Source organism: Hipposideros armiger, unplaced genomic scaffold, assembly GCF_001890085.2.
Source record: "Hipposideros armiger isolate ML-2016 unplaced genomic scaffold, ASM189008v1 scaffold_385, whole genome shotgun sequence".
In the NCBI taxonomy this organism is placed as follows: Eukaryota; Metazoa; Chordata; class Mammalia; order Chiroptera; family Hipposideridae; genus Hipposideros; species Hipposideros armiger.
The window spans coordinates 1,261,448-1,280,465 of record NW_017731735.1 but is presented as its reverse complement, the minus strand read 5'-3'; the positions used below and the strand labels follow the sequence as shown (position 1 = coordinate 1,280,465).

The window sequence follows — 19,018 nt, the reverse complement described above, 5'->3', positions numbered from 1 at the left end:
ACTGGTGCTGCTGCTCCCACTGTCATTGTTGCCAGTGCTGGGGGAGGTGTTGCCAGGGCCGTCCTTTTTAACCTCTTTGCTTTGCTGCTCATCCTAAGGAGTTCACCAGGAAAATGTCACAGGGTTCAAGGTGGCAGACACAAAGATCCCATTGGACACAGAAAAAACAAAAGTGGACAAAGAAATAAAGCTCATGAAATCCAGTCTCTCAATAATCTAGTCAATTTTTGAGCATCTGGGATCTCCTAACAAAGGAAATAAGCGAGGAAGGGAAGAAACTGCCCAAAAGGAAATGATCAGAGTGATAGATTTTGATGTCAAAACTTTAGCTACCCAACATCTGTTATAATGATATCTATTTCCCAGGAAAGTGAGAAATCAGTTAGGTTTGAGGTACACTGACTTTCTACCGTATCTTTGGGAGCTATGAGCAAAGTACTCATTCCCACCACATTATGTGGTGTACCCCCTCCCAGTTTTGGGGGCCCTCTCTGAAAGCACAGTCCTTGAGTATGGGTCTCCAGCAGAGCTTACTAAAAGATTAACTTTTATGAATAGCCATTGTACATAATAAATAAGCAGAAAATGAGGATTCACAAAATGTCGAAACCTATGATCCACAAATGCTTTTTCTTACTAACCCAATTCTAGCAATAGGGTGGGAATATTACCTCTTCTTTTTTATAGGGAGCCTCCAGCATGGCCTCAATCACTATATCGAAGTCATCAGATGCCATTGTAGCGGATCTGAGGAGAGGACAGCAAGATATAAGAACCCCATTTATATTCTTCCTCCTCTTGTAGCACCCCATATTCCTTCTCCCTCCAAGAAACAGACTTCAGAACATAGTTCTGTTTCATGAACTCAAAAGGGATCTTACCAGCTGCTGCTTATCCTAGGTTTATTTTTGCACCTTACATATTTGAACTAGTTTTGCTTGGTGGCTTAGAATAGGTCAAGGGTCTAGATGAAAACTGAGTATCTAAGAAGCGACAAAATACAATACTGACCCTGTCCTGTGAAGCGAAAATGTTGGTACTCAAAATTACCCTTCACTTTACAACAGCCTCCAATCTACTGTTCACAATTCTGAATAAATGACTGGTTTAAACTTAAATCCTAGAAATAGGCACATATTTCCAATAAAAAGGTAAAGATACAAGACTAAAAATGAGGAACAAGACAAAGCAACACCAGAATAATGCAGATCTGCCCTAAGCTTTTCCCCACATCCCCCACCCAAACACCAATAATTAGGGGACTCATCATTAAGCATTTTCCATACAATACCAACTAGAGTTTAGGTAACTCAGATTATGATTAAGACAGGCTTAACCAATCCCACTTTGAAGCTTTCTGTCTAGTTAGGCAGAGTGAGACTTCTCGCCTCCCCCAAGCTTTGACATCTAGCAATCGTCTTTCCCAAGTCTGTCCACCACAGGTCTGTCAAATAAGAAAAACAGAAAACACCAAACAAAATCAATAGGATCAATTATTCAAAAATTACTGGTCTGAAATTATTGATATACATAACATGGATGAATCTCAAACTAATTAGGCTGAGTGAAAGAAATCAGACTAAAAAAAAAAGGTACATACTGTATGATTCCACTTATACAAAATTCTAGAAAATGCAAACTAACCTGTAGTGACAGAAAGCAGATCAGTGGTTGCCTAGGGATAGGAATAGGTGAGAAGGGGCTAGGAGGAAAGGATTACAAAAGGGCACAGGAAACTTTGGGCGGTGATGGTTTCATGGGTGTTTATACGTATCAAAACCCACCAAATTGTACATTTTAATGTGTACAATTTTATGTCAGCTATACCTCAATAAAGCTGTCCAAAATCCCCAGGTAATCTGAAGAATTTCTAGGCTAGAAGGCCAATCATAATCAGACTTTCCATATCCACAAGAGCTCCGTTCTCTTTAAAACAGTTAATGCATCACCCAACGATGCTGTCCTTGTTGCCTTCAGAATCCACAGCCTATTTGATGATTTAATAATAAAGCAATAATATACAAATCTAAGAGCAATCATTAATCTTACCATTTATAGTACCTAACATTACTAGACATGTTACAGAAATAAGATTCTTGACAACAGCAAAATGATAAAAATTACTTGGAAACAAATTTAAGGCTTAAAATGAAAATCAAACCAAAATCAAATAGCTGTGTCTAAAATCCAGTAAACTCAGTCTCTTATAATAACACCTTACATTTATTTAACAATCAAAGGTAATATATGCTATAGCCAGATATCAGATCCATGCACAGATGAAAAACTGAGGTTTTGTGAACTGCCGAAGTCACCAAGTTCAAATGGGGGAGCTGACTCTTGAGTAGTCTTCCGACTCTAGCCTAATGTACTATCCATTATATAAGGTTACCTCTCTCTTGTGCTTTATAACTTAACCTTAAAGAAAACTTAAAAAAAAAAGTACACAGCATATCAAGGTTTCTATCTTTAAATGTACTCATCTGGAGAATTAATGTTATGATAGGTTTATCAAAAGAACAAGTCCCATTAGTCACACCTTACCTTGTGGCTTCTAGACATGAGGCATATATACTGTATGTTTCAAAATATCTGGAACCAGGCTCATTGTAATATACGCTATTGGGCCTATTGTGGAAAAAAGGTTCTAAAAAGAAAAACTTTTGATCTTCAAACTGTTCCTTTCAGTCATTTTGGTTGCCAAGTCTATACAAATTTTCTAAATTCCTCTTTATTTTTTACAATCTGCCTCTTCCTCCCTAAATAAAACGCTCTAGATTTCAAGAATTGTTCTTTGTTGAGTGCTAGTACAGGGTAGGATGACTTAAAACACACACACATACACACTCACAAAATATTTCACTTAACAAATGAACCACCCATGTATGGAGTAAACTTTTTACTCAGACTCAGAAATGAATGAACTGATTTAAGCACAGACATATACATGAGCATATTTTGAAACTTGAAATCTCACTGGGTTTAGTGTAGCTTTCTAGATGTCCTAAAAGCACCAAGTCCCAAACACTATGCATTTTCAAACTGGTAGTTTTCAAACACTCTCCATGTCCTAACTTACGGGTCAAGGTCCACTCAATCCCAACCATTAAACCACTAGAGCATTCTTCCATCCCTGCTGCAAAAACTGCGTTAGGGGTCCACAATCATGGCAGTGCCTGGACCTTGTCATAGTCCAGTAAAGACCCAAGCCAGCACTTAGGCCCCACTGCTGCAGGAGCAAAGGAGAGTGAAGAACAACTGTCAGCCAAGTTCAAGGCAGAATCCACCAAACGCTGGGAGTCCCAGGGGTGATGGTAGCGCCATCTCCTGGGTCCGGTCACTGAGCTGGGTACAAATATCGCCAAACTGAAGGCAGCTTAATTAAGAACAGGAACAATGAGAAAGATAAGAACATGCCCCCATGTTGTGTAACAAGCTAAGGATACGCTTTAAAAAATGGTCCCGTAAGTAACCGATTGGCATCACCTCTGCGAGGGCCACTGTCCCAGATGCTAAATTATGTGGCCTCATTATACTCTTTTGCCACGGAGAGCGTAGTCACAAAGGAAAACGGGGGAAAGCCCACAGAGGACAACACAATGAAACGAGTCTTCCAGAAACTGAAGATTAAGGAAAAAAATCTCAATTCCCTCATCTTTCTCTGAATGGTGGCACTAGGGGCTGAAAACCGACTCTCTCAGGCCGCGGTGGGTCGCTGCTTCCTCCCCCAGTATGGGCGACCCTAAACAGGGCTGCAACCTCCCCAGCATGGGCGACCCATAACAGGGCTGCAGGGATTTGGAAAAGGATCCAAGTCACTGGGATCCTTCCAACAGCATCTTCATCGGTAAAGGATACAGCCACGAGGGTGACGCTCCCTAAAATCCTGCCAGTGGGCTACTTTTAGGTAACGAACACTTCCGAATCAAAGTAAACAAAAAAAATTTTAATTTAAAAGTTTGCCTGATCCTGCTCTTGACGCCATTTTCTGCCTGTGACGTCAGGGGGAGGCGCCGTGCGGCAACGTCACGCATAAGTGACGTTGCGTGGGGGACGGGGTTAAGGAGTTTCTCACCAGTTCCGGTTCCCCGCAGGGGGGGTCCCGGTTTTCTGCGTTCCTCTGGGTGTCTGGAGGGCGCGAAGCACAGATGACTTTCAGAGTCTTATCAGTTAAAGCAGCACTACTGCCTGAGCTGCTCCTCTTCCAGCAAAATGGCGGCAGCTCCGCTGTCTTCCAGAACTTTCCCCAATCTGCGCAGGCGCTGAAACATTCAGGCGGTGGATCTAATCTCACTGGTTTCGCGGCAACAAAGTACAGATTTTCATTGGCTAAAATCCTAAGCATAGGTGGAGCCAAACCCAAATGTTTCTTAGCAACCATCAAGTTCCCATTGATTGGCTAACCTCCCCGAGACTTCCGGAAAATGGAAGTGTCCTGAGGCAGCCGCCCAGGCTCTCATTGGTTAAATGACTTGAGAAAGGCGAAGCCGAGCAGAGAACACGAGAAAAGGACCCTTCTACTCACTCCAGGGGGGCGCTCGGATTGACAAAGCCACCGTGGAGGGCGGAGCCAACGAGGAGGTGCAAATGACATCCTCAGCCGTCCCTGCGCTTATTTGCCGAGGATGTAACGACAGACTTCTCAGGGACAGCTTCAGAGCAACTGTTGGCTTCACGTCGGAAAGTATGCTAGACTCCACATCCCCATTCCGAGAGAGTGGTCTACATAACCCTCCCAACCACCTCCTCCAGCTCTCAAGTGTTTGGGATCTGGGAAACACGTCTTAACAGATATGTCTAGTCACTACAGCTCACATACCTTCTGTTCAAATCATTGCCCCACACACCTCTCCCTGCAAGGGTAAACTTGAGACATTTTCTCAGGAGACTACTTGGGTGCAGCAGTGCTCTCAGCCCTCTGACCAGAAAGAGATGGAACTGATGTCCACATCCTGAGACTTCCAAAAAAGTAGCTGGTTCTAACATGGAGGTAGTCAGAGGACCTATGTTCCAGTCCGAATTTGAATACTAACTATATCACTATCAATTTCAAATACCTCCTCTGTAAAATGAAGAATTGGACTCAATGGGGCTGGCCGAGTGGTGCATGCATTGGCTAAGAGTTGGCTTGGGATGCCAGCTCTGAGCAGCAGGGCTGGGTTTGGATCTCACATGAGGGCTAGTGACACTGCGCCCTCTACAGCTAAGATGGTGAACAACAGCTCGACCTAGAGCGGGGCTGCAGCCCCTACTGCAGTGGGCTGCTGTAAGCTATCGTGAGTGGCCGGCAGCCAGCGTGAGCTGCCATGAGCCGCTGTGAGCAGCCGTCCAACGGCCAGTGACCCATCTGCCTCAGCCGGGAAGAGCGCTGATCACAATACCAACATGGGCCAGTGAAGCGACATCCTCAACTAGACTGAAGAACAAAAGGACTGCAACTTGTCTGTTCCCTTTCCTTGATTCCCCAACGCTGTTCCCCTCCCCCAATTCCCCAATAAATTCTTAAAAAAAAAAAAAAAAGAATTGGACTCGATCTCATAGGACTTCAAACTCTAACCCTATTTTGCTGGAAATGCCTGGATGGCTTCCAGATTCTCTACCAAAGGTAACAAAGGAGCTGGCAGTTCAGCAGCTCAAGATGGAAAGCTGGCTTTATTCACTACCCCATCTTTTTCTGAAGCAGCAAACTATGCCTCCTCCCCAGACAAAAGCCTAATCATAGGTCCTAATAGATAAAACCTCTCTGTAGCTAGTCAGAAAGGCCTACACCCAGGAGACCAAGAGTCACCACTAAGCTTCCTAAATAGGGAATAAAGCTAGGCTCCTTTGAATCTTGGATAAGGGCACAGATCGGAATACACCTAGGTTTAAGTAAGGTGTGGGAAAACAAAGTAAGGGGGCAGCAAGGCTTGAGCAGGAAAGGCCATAACTTCACTTTATTTATATTTCCTCCCACAGAAAACCATCAAAACAGGAAGAGATGGGCAGGGAAAGGGCTGAAAATGTGGTCAATCCGCCATGTTCTCAGGGCTATTCCAGGGAGCGCTTGAGGCTGAATGCCTGTTGGAGTAAGTTCAGATCCAGCACTAAATCCTCAGGTCCTGGCCTGAAGTCTTCACAGGTTGTTGGCTTGAGACCTACAATTAATTCTCTTCCTTTGCCCACCTTGATGGAAAGCAGGAAAGCAGACTGAAGTGCTCCTCTCTGATGGGCAAGGGGAATCACAGCCCACAGATGTATAGCACCTTCTGTGCTACAGGAGCAGAACCCGAAGCTGCTTCTGGACACTTGTAGACAGAGCTAGAGGCCAATGGTGTATGAGCGGCCTGTGGGGTTGTGAATAGCGGAACAGACTGGTGCTGTCACAGCCCACTCATACCACACCTTCTTGGAATTGCTGCATCGCCAGAAACGCACACAGATGGTCTGGCCTTCACGCACCGTAATGGGTTGCTATAAGAAGAAGGACAGGGAGATTCAGGGTGGAGTTAATACATTACGTGTGACAATGTACTGAGCTAAGAGTGGAGATAAAATGGAAAAACATAACATTCCAACCCTCATGAAATTTATTTGAAGTTTACCAGAACAAATAAAAGTGAACAATCAGACATTGAACAAATAATCTAAAGTGTGATGAGCACTGTAAACATGTACAGGGTGCTATGAAAGCACCTATGAAAGGGGACGCTAACTTAGTCTAGGAACTCAGAGAAACTTATCAAACAAGAATGTTTAAGGAGATCTGGAAAATAAGTTAGCTGGATGAAGAGATAAGCAAAGAATATTACAGGCAAAGGAAAAAAGATATGAAAGCCTGAGGCAGGAAAGAAGATGGGGTATTAGAGGAACCAAATGATGGTCCATTGGACTGAAGCAGTATACTCAAGGACACAGTAGCTGGAAAGGCAGGTTAAAACTAGATCACACCCAGTCTTACAAGCGATGTTCAGGATTTTGACTGTTATGCTAAGGACAGTGGGAAGGCACTGAAGGGTTTTAAGCAGTAGAGTGGTATGAGCAGATTTGAGTTTTTAAAAGATGACACTTGCTCAGAGTAGAAAATGGACAAAAGAGTGGCTTAGGGGAGATGTGGGAAAGCCATGTAGAAAGTCCCTACAAATATCCCAACATCTACAACTGGGATTCAATTATTGTTGAGAGCAGTAGGACATGGGTCACTGCCAAGCATCATTGCTAACCAAACAGCTGAAGTTATTAATGGAGTTTTAAAGGTGATTCCTACCTTAATGGGGAAGAGGATGGGAAACCATGAGAACATCCCAGGAGAGTGAGTCTCTGGACGGATACCTGTGGACAAAATAATGAAAAATCTGACGTCTCCATGACTGTGCTTTTTACCCAGGCTGAGAAGTCTCTTCTGTGGACACAGTCATCAAAGATCCCCATTCACTGACTCCTGGGATCCCTGTAACTCTACATGAAACATGTACATAAGCTGCCCAGGTAGTACATGCTCATACCCCACCATTCACTGCCCTGACACTCACTCAGAGTGATGTCCTGATAAAGAACAGTCTCAAAGTAGCCTGCAAAGCCATGCAGCACTGTGTTCACCTCTACGGGAAACTCCAAGGTACAGTAGCGGTTGTTGTCAATCATAGGATCTGTCAGGGAAGAGTTGTATGGGTGACGAGGGGCCAGAAGTCCTAGACAATTTGGTAAGCATGAGCAAGAACCAGTAAGGGAAGCCTAGAGAGGGCAGACCCAGGTCAGCAAGGGAAGAAACCAGGAGGGCAAACTCTCACCCAACCAGTCAAAGCACAACCAGGCAGGAACCCACCTCTGTTGGGATGGCTGAAGGTAAAACAGGGCTGGGGCGCAGACAGCTGGTGGAAGTTGTGCAGGCGTACCACATAAGGCATCTCAAACTGGGCCTGACCCGAGAGACAGAGCAAGAGCTGAAGACAGGTAAGAGACACCTACTTCCTCAGGGAAAGAAGCTTAAGCCTCAAGGACACAGAAAAAGATGAAAACAAACTTTTTACTTCAACCACTTTTCCACAACCCCAACTCCTCGTTCACCTCTCCATCTTTTGCAGAAAAATAAAATAATTGATGCTAATACAGAAAAAGGAAAGGACTAAAGAGAAGAGTCCTCCAGAAGAGAGTGGCTCTTTACCTCAGGGTCACGGTCCTTTTCCCGACAGGCTCGGACCTCATTGTACAACTTGGAGGAGGAGATAGGAGCCAGAAAGGAGGTGTACTCCCCAGGGATGCTCACGCCGTCATCTGCAGAGCGAGAGGGCCACATTAGTTCCCAAGGGATGGAAATGGTGTATCTGTACTAACTGAAGGCTCAAGCCTCTCACAGACCCAGGCAGCTCAATGCTGTCACATTCCCAGGCCAACCTGCTCCCAACTCCTGTCATAGGGGATTCCACTTTCAGGTGAATTCACAGATCACACAAGATTAAAACTGGAAGGAACCTAAGATACTCTAATCTAGTGCTTCTCAATTTTTGGGGATCACAAAGCCCTTTGAGATCTTGATGAAAGCTAAACTCAAAGTACATATCACAGCAGCTCAGGAAGTCCACAGACCTCAGGTTAAGAGTCTCTGCTCTAGTCCACTCCCCTTATTTTAAAAATGTGAACACCAAGGTTTGGAGAGATTACTTCATTTGCTAAGGGCACTGACCCAAATCCAGCCCACCGTCCCCTAAACCTTGTAACCTCCTCCTAGGCTGCCATCCCATCCAATCCCCCCCACCCCCTGTAGCCTTCTCAGCTGATAATCCATTCCCCTTACTCAGTACACCCCAGCCTGGAGGCACCTTTTAGGAAGTGCTGGGCTCCATCCAGGCACTCAGGTGACAGTTCATTATCAGCAAAGGAGCCCAGAAGCTCACTGACAATGATGTCTGCTTTCTCTGGAGCCACCCATTCCCGCATGTCCGATGAAACTACTGTCACCTGGCTTCCCCATTCTTCAAACTGCCAATTCTCTAGCCTGAAACAGAGTAATACAAGTGAGGATACTGATAAGAAAAACTGGTACTGTGGACAAACTTCCCAGCAAGGGGGTTACTACTCACGTCACCACAGCATTTGGGTTCTTCTCCACAGCATACAGCTTTATCCGCCGGTCAGCCTGCTTGGCTGCCCGCAGGGAAGCATTCACCAGGGGACCCCGGCCTGCTCCCAACACCATTAGCACCCTAAGAAAAAAAAGGGAAGAGTCAAGATGACTCAGCATATAGAGAAGTAGGCACACAAATCTCTGGGATCATGGGAAGGGCACTCACTGGACATTGGTATCCTTCTCTTCATCTGGCACTCGGTCTAACAGGCATTTATAGATGGCCTGGGGGGAAGGAGAGACAACCTCATGGCTATAATCCTATCCTTACGTAGGCCATCCCAGCCCTGTGCTTGACCCAATCTGGGACCCACACTGTACCTGCTGGTATTGAGAATATTTGATGGGGTCCTTTTCAAATACCTCATATGTCTGAGATTCTAGATTGTCCATCAGTGGCTGATGAGCAAGAGGAAAGAGGCAAAGTAAGTAAGTTAGTTTCTGGCAAGGACAATGCACCAGGATTCCAAAACCTTCCCACTGCCTCCTGAGCTTTGATAGGATTTTAGGAAACCTACTCTCAAGAGACATTCCCTACCGTACCCCCAACCTCCCTCCTCTCAGTGCACTCCAAACCCACCTGGAGAGGGGACTGCAAATAGTCTTCATAGCCCTTGGCAAAGAGTTCGTAGGCATTGGGTGGAGGGCGGTTCTGGCTCAAGTATTCCAAGTATTGCAAGTAGGAGCAGAACTCCTTTTCTGAGTGGTGGTTGGTGCCTGTGATGATGAATTGCACCTCCAACTGTGAGAGAAGTCAGACCGTCAGACACAGTCCTTGAACCAAGATTCTGGGACATTATTATACCTTATGGCCAAAGAGTTCTAGCATACATAAAATAAGGCCCAGACCAGCAGTTCTCCAAATACCAATAAAAGCAGCATGAGGCTTCAGTGAACTTATCAAGCCCTCCTCTGCCATATTAGCATCAGCCTGGCTCAAAGGGCCCCATGGATCCTCGCTGTAACTTCTTAAATGAAATCTTGTGCAAAGTTCTCACGAGATCTGGTTCCTTATGAAATATTTCTGGGGCTCCTACTGCCATTTGCCTTTTTCTTCTCAAGACCCCCAATTTTGCTGAAATTGTTTTCCAGAACCCAGAGAGGAAAAGACTCACCCCCATAGGAAAAAAAGCATCATACATGTGGGAAGAAGGCAAAAGGATTAGTTGGAGCACCTTTAGAACCCTTCTACCACCCACCTTCAGGAGCCGGAAGATCAGTCTCTGGTGCATCTTAGAAAGAACAGGAAATCCCTTCTTATTGGTCAGGAAAATGCTGGTGGGGAGAATGGCTGCTTTTATGGGCTCCCCAAGCCAACGATCAATGACATGATTAGATGGGAGGTCAGCTCCAATTTCAAGAGCTACACAAGGGAAAAGAAACATCTGTCAACTACTGGTAAGAAAGAAGCCTTTCCTTGCTGTTTTGTGCAAGATCTCTTGACTCCTTACAAGCAAGGCATACCGAAGTACAGAAAAATAGCAAAACTGCCCAGCAGCCAAGTCTACATGAAACTCCTGATTCTTATTCACAGGAAGTCAGAGAAGGGATACATAGCCTAAGGCCCTTGTGGACTTACCAACTGCAATTCTCTTGCTATAGTCACACAAGGTCCGGAAGTTGTGCCACCTGTCCAGAGTCAAATACAGAAAAATATAGTCAAATACATATGGCTCACCAATAACCAAAAAAAAAAAAAACCCCATACCTCAAGGAGACTACTACCCTACAGGTTCCACCCTGTACTTCCCCTCACCCTACCCTTTGCCCTCGTACAGCAGCAAAAGGAGACATACCACATCCATGTCTTCTCATCTCCACTGTACTCCTCTGTGTGTGTAGTTGGTGCATTCTCGATTATATCATCTCTCAGGTCCTCTGGTGCCACCAAAGGTACTCGCATCCAGAACTATACATGAACAAGTCCTCTATTTAGAACGCAGTGGGTACAGAAAACTTCCTTCAATTAAAATATCCTGATCCAGACCTCAAGTTAACCCCTTCATATGCATTTGCCAATTTGTGATTATATGAATGTGTTGTGTATATTCTTACATAAATTATCAGTCTTGTTCTTTACTTCAAGTATGAGTTTGTATAAATAATTATATATTCTTTACCTTTTATAACTCCCTGCTCACAACTTTTAGACAGGAGTAGGCAGTACTGACATGACAGTTCTGCCAAATGCACCCGTTATTGAATGGCTAGGAACAAAGGAGGTACATAGCACAGTCTAACTACCATAATATGCAGTAGGAAAAGAGGCCCTCAGCCATACCATGGAGGAGTGGTGGCCAGTGTGGATGTGGTTAGTCAAAACTCTGGCCAGGTTTGTGTTATCTTCCTGATTTAAGGGCAGCAAGAAAGCGGGAAGACCCAAATATGCTCCAAAATTCAGCTCCTGTAACATGGCCTGGAATGGAGATCATGAGAAAAAGTTTAAGAGCTAACAATCCATATAGCTTTAATTGCATTATTATATCAGAGTTACTGAATTATGGGGGGATAAAACCTGCTTTACCCACCCAGCTTGGTTACAGACCTGATCTTTAGAAAGATCCAGTGGAGAGGTCAAACAGTCTTACCGCCTCTGAGTTCCTGCGGATCTTCTCCACTTTTGAGTCTGGACGAATCCATGGAGAAAGCTTTCCCACAATTAGCGTATTCCAATCTGCACTCCCCCACCCAAGAAAGACAAAGATTGAATGAGGTTAGGCACTTTACTTTTTGTATTTCTAGTTCTTAAGAGGAAATAGAGAGTAGAGACAAGAGAAAAACACTTTTTCTATCATAGATAAAGGATAGCCTGATGCAGATTAGGAAACTTAGGCTTTTAGCAGGTAAGCAAGGAGAAAAGAGTTATCTATACCCTAAAGACTAATCAATATATCTAAGTCAGGAAAGGAGAATGAGGGCACTGATAAAGCAGAAGTTGTTACTGCCTCTAAGAATAATTAAGGGGCATATGGGATGGTCCCTACCCCTTCCTGACAGCAGTAGGTCTGATCGTGTCTGGGGGCCCGGTCGATTCTTAGCAGGTTCCTGAGTGAATTCCCTCTTGAAACGCGGGTGGAAGACAGGCATGCAGAGGAAATCAAACCTACAACCGCGACAGACCCAGAATTGTCATGTAAAGAGAGCAGCAGTGCCCAGAGATCCAAGCAACTGGATTAGGCTATCTGGATTCTGCACAACCCTTTCAGCTGCCATCATCAGTCAACCGACTGGACTGCTGAGTTCAGCTCATGTTGGGGCATATCACTTCCCCTACACTGTGCCTCAATTTCTCCCCAAAACACAGCCATGGAAAAGATGAGTAAGGAGAAAAGATGAAATCCACACCAAGTGGATTTTCTACTCTGCTATCACTGGTTTTCCAGGACTGTCATATCCAGAGCTGCCCCAGTACTGCCCATGCCTCCCCCCTCAAGGTTTATCTCTTTTCTCCCTAGCCCCGTAACACTTCCTCCCACTCTCAGACAATAATCTCGCTCTCCAGGGCCCTGGAGGTTTGTACGCCCCTTTTTAGTTTACCTGACAACCCAGACTTTTAGGGTCAGGGACCACACGCCCCCATTAAGTTTTTGTTTTTTTTCTGACGCTCCAGGGCCTGAAGCTTTTCCCCTCAAGGAGTACTAGTTTCTCCCGCCCTTATCTTATCCACTCCGACCCCCTCACCCCTGACTCTCGGGGATGACTAGTCTGCCCCTCTCCGTCCTCGAGTTCGGACCCGCATCCCGCCCGGAATCCCGGGCCCTCACCCCTGCTTGGCCACAGCCCCCAGTGTGTCAGCTATTTCGGGGACGCAATTCAGGTCCCTGCCGCTGGACACGCGGCTCCCACCGGCACCTCCGACCGCCATCGCCGCCATCTTTTCCCTCGCGCTGTCCACGCCGGGATGCTTGATACTAGCAGCCAATCACAAAGCCAGGAAAAAAAGCCCCCGGAAGGCGGGACGAGTCGCCCTAACAACCAGAGCGTCTTCCACGGCTCCTCAGCAGAGGAGGAGGGCTGAGTAGTGGCTCTTCCTTCCAATCCGCGGGCTGTCCAGTGACGTGCAGCGTAGCTCCGGAATATCCACCAATCTCAGGGTCTGGTTCTCTACGAGTTTCAATCTCCCACAATACCTCGTATTATTCGTAAAATTTCATTAAGAGACTACACGTCCCATGAAGCCCAGCAATATAAACTTGAAGTATCATCACTGAGGGCTGCTCAGTTGTCTCAGGGCCAGTGGCGCAATGGATAACGCGTCTGACTACGGATCAGAAGATTCCAGGTTCGACTCCTGGCTGGCTCGACGAGATAAAGGGTTCCTTATTGCAGCTCGTGCAATACGGCCATGAGTACCAATTTTAAAATCTCTCCTTACGGTTTTTAAAGTTTCCTCATTATCTTCTCACGCCTCATTTTCAGGTCTAAATTTGATTGAGTTCTACAGCCATTTTATGTCAGCTTTCTTCGTTACCTAATTCAAAGGGGGTTCTTGTGTCACTACTTAGGTCCATTTGAGTCCTGCCCTGAGAAAAATGGATTAATGGCTGGTACTCTATAAAACAGGCTTTGTGTGGGCCTTAGTATGTTGTATTTGTAAATAGATTGTGGCAACTCAGCTACTAATTCCTCGTGATTTTATATCTCAAACACAAAATGTAAATAAACACACACGCGCGCGCGCACGCCCCGAAGCTAGAGAAAAGGAATTCATGGTGAGCAGTTACAGTAGAGAGGAGCTGTAAACTGCCAGGAGGGAGCTGTAAACTGCCAGGTGGAAGCCTGAAAGAATTTGTACATTTTCCTTTGTCAATACCTGCTAGAGGGAGAATCTCTACATTTTTCTTTGTTCATACCTGCTAGAGGGATGGAAAAGAAGAAAGGAAAGTGTAAGGAGGGGAACCCAGAAGTGTTGCAGGCCTGACAAAGGGGATGGAAAGGAGAACACGGTACAAAAGGCCCTCAGCAGGAGGCGTTGACAGAACTTAGGGAACGTCTGGCAGGGAGCCGTGAGAAAAAGTCTGAGGGTGATGCCCAAGGTTCTGGTCTCTCTGTGAGTGAGACAAGCAGTGAGAGAAGCGGGTTTAGGACAATCAGGGTTTGGGATTAGAAATGCTGAATTGGACGCCTAGGGGGCGCTGTGCAATAGAGAGTTAGGTGAGTAGTGTGACCTGAATCAGACAAGATTTAGAAATCGCCAGAGAGATAGTGACTGAAGTCATGAGCCTGAATGAGATCACCCCGCCTGTCGGGGAGAAGGTCCTGGGAAATACGGAAGTGTGTGGGTAGGATAAGCTCTAAGGAGTCTTGGATGCAATGTATTATAAATCCCCCAAAGGGATAACAGCCCAAAAGCCGAAGAATTAAAATGTCTGTGAAACCTAAAGGGATTGGAGGTGCTTTTGTCCCATCTCAGTCTTTTTTTTTTTAAATCTACTTCATTTTAGCTTTTTTTTTTTTTTTAAGATTTTATTGGGGAATCAGGGAAGGGGAACAGACAAGTTGCTGTCCTTGTTCTTCAGTCTAGTTGTGGAGGACATCGCTTCACTGGCCCATGTTGGTATTATCATTGCGCTCTTCCCGGGTGAAGCAGTTGCTTGCTGGCCATTTATTTGATGGCCGTTCCCCGCAGCTCATGAAAGCTCACGCCCACTGCCAGCCAGCTCCACTGCAGCCTACGCTGTCTCCAGACTCACGGCAGCCCAGCCCCAGGTTGAGCTGTTGTTCACCATCTTTGCTGTAGAGGGCGCAGTGTCACTGGCCCTCATGTGGGATCCAAACTGGGGCCCTGCTGCTCAGAGCTGGAGTCCGAAGCCAACTCCTAACCAACGCGCCACTCAGCTGGCCCCCATCTCAGTCTTCATTTGATTCCTGCAGATATTAGTATTATTATTAGACTTTATTTCTTAGACCAGTTTTAAATGTACAGAAAAATTGGGCAGATAGTACAGTGAGTTCCCATATGCCTCCCCTCAGCTTTCTCTTTTATTAACATCTTAACATTAGTATGATACATTTATTACAATCATGAACCAATATTGAAAACATTAACTAAAGTCCATAGTTTATTCAGATTTCCTTAGTTTTTACCTAATGTCCTCTTTCTGTTCCAAGATGCCATACAGGATACCTTATTACATATAGTTGCCCTGTCTCCTTAGGCTTCTCTGGGCTGTGACAGTTTCTCAGATGTTCCTTGTTTTTGATGACCTTGAGAGTAGTTTTTGAGGAGTTTGAGAAGTACTGGTCAGATATACTGTAGGATGCCCCTCTACTGGAATTTGTCTGATGTTTTTCTCATGATTAGACTGGGATTATGGGGTTAGGGGAGGAAGATCACAGAGGCAAAGTGCCATTTTCATCACTTCGTATCAAGAATACTACATACTATAGAGCTGGCCGAGTGGCACATTGTTTAGGAGTTGGCTTGGGACACCAGCTCTGAGCAGCAGGGCCCCAGTTTGGATCCCACATGAAGGCCAGTGATGCTGTGCTCTCTACAGCTAAGATGGTGAACAACAGCTCGGCCTGGAGCTGGGCTGCCGTGAGTCGCCAGCAACAGCGTAGGCTGCAGTGGGCCTGGCAGGCAGCTGTAAGCGACCATCCAATGGCTGGCGAGCGATTCCCTCGTCAGGGAGGAGCGCAATGATAACGCCAACATGGGCCAGTGAAGCAACGTCCTCCACAACTAGACTGAAGAACAAAAGGACAGCAATTTGTCTGTTCCCCTCCCCCAATTCCCCAATAAAATCTTAAAAAAAAAAAAAGAATATATACTATCGACATAATTCAACATAATTTATGAATGTTGATATTGACTTTTATTACCTGGCAGAAGTAGTAGTAGAATTACAGTTTCCCCTCCCCCACTTCCATCCTGTACTCTTTGGAAGGAAGTTACTATGTGTATCCCACATTTAAGGAGTGGGGAGTTATGCTCCCCCTCCTTTAGGATTGAGTATCTACAATATTTATTTGGATTCTTCCCTGAAGGTCTTGTGAGTAGGTGGCTGTCCACCTGGAGTGGGTGAGTGTTCCTCTGACATTTTAAGAGATAAAAACAAGAGTTGTTGAGGAGGTTTGCTTGTTCTCTGCCCCAGCTGTGCCCAACCAAACTCTGCATTCACAGAAGACTTGGTAGATGTTGTTTCTAATTATCTGGGTTGTGGACCATCTGTGCTTCTGGCATCTTCCTCCTGATGTCAAGCTGGTAGCTGCTCTGTTGGTTGTTAACTAATCCATCCATGGGTGAGAGGGAGAGAGGAAAATCTATAAAACAGTAATGTCAGTTTTGCCATCAGTTAAAATAATTTTCAAAATAATTTGTGTAAAAAGAGCCTAGAATTTCTGACTGACCTTAAAGTAAGTTCAGATGGGCTGAATTTCATTTGTCTGTGATGTCTTTGATTTTTCTTTTAAAATGGCCTTAGCTATATGGCAAGCATAATGCTGAATAGTTTCCAGCAATTCCATACCACATTGCTCCCCGCCTTTCATACAGCACTTTCCTTTGTCTTAAAAAAAACAGCATGTACTATGGGTCTGCCTATATGAGCTATAAGAGAAGCAGAAGGAAAGGACTGAAAAAGAAATAGAAAATCTTGTAAAGGACTCTTCCTAGGCATAAAGTCAAAATTGGTAAAGTCTATCTATGCTCTGCTTCCATTTGCTCTGCTCTCCATGCTGTGCTCAGAAGCATGTGAATCACTAGATGTAGGCCTTGGCTTGGATGAAGACAGAGACATGGTAGGACAAAAGGGCAAATACCCTGGGTAAGAAATCATGTTACTTTCTCCAACAGGAGCCAGTGACCAACAGGCCAGAGCATTGGAGACTTTGCTGGAAAGGCAGGAGGACTCACTCCCAGGTCATCCTCCAATAGGCCTGCCAGCATTCCTCACCTTCAGGCCCAGTTCTTCTAACTGACCCCGTTTTGATGTCCTTGTGTAAACACCTCCAGCACATTGTAAACCCTCCTTTCATCTTCTCTTGTGCTGCTCTCCTCCCTCAGCTCTTGTCTTCCTCCCCAGGACCACCTTCACTCACCTCTGTGCCTGCTCAGCCAGTCACACTCTTCAACACCGCTTCAAACACCACTTGACCCTCCTACTGCTCCAAATTGCTGCTTCACAATTAAGGCTGTCCTCCAGCCACAAAAGTAGCAGAGTTACTGAGGCAAAATAATCTGTGCCGATTTGCATTCTCTTCCTTGTCATCTCTATTATACAGTATTTACCTGTCAAAATGAATAGAAAGTAAAAACTGTTTTGGAACACAGAAAAAGATGGAAAACTACCCAATTTGTTTATGAAGCCAGAATATACCTAATATCAAAACTTGTCAGAAATAGCATCCCTCACTCACACACACAAAAATAACCTTATAGACCAATCACTTATGAATATAAATGTAAAATTCTAAAATATTTAAGATTAACACATACAACTCAGGATATATTAGTGTAATAATTATATACCTCAACAAATTAGGGTATATCCTGGGAATTAACACAAGGCTAGGTATTAGAATTTTTTTTTTTTTTTAAGATTTTTTTGGGGAATTGGGGGAGGGGAACAGACAAATTGCTGTCCTTTTGTTCTTCAGTCTAGTTGTGGAGGATGCTGCTTCACTGGCCCATGTTGGTATTATGATCATTGCGCTCTTCTCAGCTGAGGCAGTCGGTTGCTGACCATTGGACGGCTGCTCATAGCAGCTCATGGCAGCTCTCGCAGCTGCTGGCCACTCACGCTGGCTGCCAGCCACTCATGGTAGCTCATGGCAGCCCACTGCAGCCCCGCTGCAGCTTACGCTGTCACCAGCGACTCACGCCAGTCCAGCTCCAGATCGAGCTGTTGTTCAACATCTTAACTGTAGAGAGCGCAGCGTCACTGGCCCCCATGTGGGATCCAAACCAGTGGCCCTGCTGCTCAGAGCTCACGCTCCCAAGCCAACTCTTAACCAACTGAGCTACTCAGCCGGCCCAGAAAATGTATAATAGATCAAAAATAATCCAAACAGGAAAAATATTTAATCATTTTTAAGAGCCACCAAAGAGAACATAAGTTAATTCTATCTTCTATAAACATTGTTAATATTCTTCATATATAAATGCATATATGTATCTATATGACGTCAACAATTTATGTAAAGATAAAATAAACTAAGACTATCTAGTCTCATCACTGTGCTATTTAATACGATTCTGAAAAATCCAATACAATAAGACTGGAAATTAAAAAAGAGGGGGTTACAACTTTTGGAAAGAGAAAGGCAAATTTATCATTGTTTGCAGGTATGATTGTATACATAGAAAATTCATGAGGATCAATTCTAAAATAATGAGAATTAATAATAGAATTCAGAGATGTCACTGACACAAGACAAATATAAAACATATTTGTAGCTTTCTTATATACTAAGAATAACCAATTAGAAGACATAATTAATAAAAATATCCTAATAACATGATAGTTAAGGATCATGGCTTATGGAGCCAGATGCTCTGTTCATCCATTTACTAACCATGTGAAACTAACCCTTCTGTCTTGTTTCCTCATTCACAAAATGGAAATGGAAATCTTGTAAAGCTGTTAAGAGGATTAAGTTAGTCAATATGGTAGGTAAAGCATTTAGAACCTACCCTGCACATAGTACGCCTTCAATAGCTGTTGTGATTAGCATTTTCCCCATTCACAGTGGTTACAATAACACTATCATAAAAAACTTAGCTGTAACCTTACTGAAAAATGTGAGGAACTTGTATAATGTACAAAATTTTACTGAGAGGTACAATTTAAAAATGGAGAAACAGGGCCGGCCAAGTGGCGCGTTGGTTAAGAACTGGCTTGGGATGCCAGAGGGCCCCGGTTCGGATCCCACATATGAGGGCCAGTGACACTGACCTCTACAGCTAAGATG

The 19,018-nt window shown here is 44.7% G+C and overlaps 2 protein-coding genes, 1 long non-coding RNA gene and 1 other non-coding gene across 10 annotated transcripts in view; 1 reads left to right on the top strand and 3 right to left on the bottom strand.

The window, feature by feature from the left end:
• Nucleotides 1–6,133, bottom strand: part of RBM23 (RNA binding motif protein 23) — a gene marked incomplete at its 5' end in the record, with an annotated part of 12,099 nt that extends 5,966 nt beyond the window's left edge. Inside the window, 2 exons of the mRNA XM_019663027.1 lie at nt 5,347–5,351; nt 6,120–6,133. Of these exons, the coding sequence (XP_019518572.1) occupies nt 5,347–5,351; nt 6,120–6,133 (19 nt within the window). The remainder of the gene's footprint in view (nt 1–5,346; nt 5,352–6,119) is intronic.
• LOC109393679 (uncharacterized) lies at nt 7–4,291 on the bottom strand. 7 transcript variants are annotated; one of them, XR_002126307.1, is made up of 5 exons: nt 4,076–4,290; nt 3,859–3,917; nt 3,080–3,620; nt 672–747; nt 7–93 (listed from the first exon to the last, which is right to left on the bottom strand). It is a non-coding gene; the product is annotated as an uncharacterized LOC109393679 (long non-coding RNA). The 7 variants fall into 7 exon arrangements; XR_002126310.1 differs by having other exon boundaries at nt 3,080–3,610; XR_002126306.1 differs by having other exon boundaries at nt 3,080–3,917; nt 4,076–4,291.
• PRMT5 (protein arginine methyltransferase 5) lies at nt 5,895–13,213 on the bottom strand. The gene is made up of 17 exons (XM_019663137.1): nt 12,868–13,213; nt 12,088–12,206; nt 11,692–11,777; nt 11,385–11,519; nt 10,900–11,012; nt 10,683–10,732; nt 10,303–10,466; nt 9,684–9,845; nt 9,425–9,502; nt 9,270–9,328; nt 9,060–9,182; nt 8,799–8,974; nt 8,144–8,253; nt 7,805–7,898; nt 7,512–7,628; nt 7,247–7,311; nt 5,895–6,453 (listed from the first exon to the last, which is right to left on the bottom strand). Exons 1-17 carry the CDS (start codon nt 12,975–12,977, stop codon nt 6,301–6,303), a joined length of 1,914 nt encoding a protein of 637 aa, XP_019518682.1. The 5' UTR covers nt 12,978–13,213; the 3' UTR covers nt 5,895–6,300.
• Nucleotides 13,214–13,333: 120 nt separating this feature from the next.
• On the top strand, nt 13,334–13,406 carry TRNAR-ACG (transfer RNA arginine (anticodon ACG)). The gene has a single exon. It is a non-coding gene; the product is annotated as a tRNA-Arg (tRNA).
• Nucleotides 13,407–19,018: the final 5,612 nt, after the last annotated feature.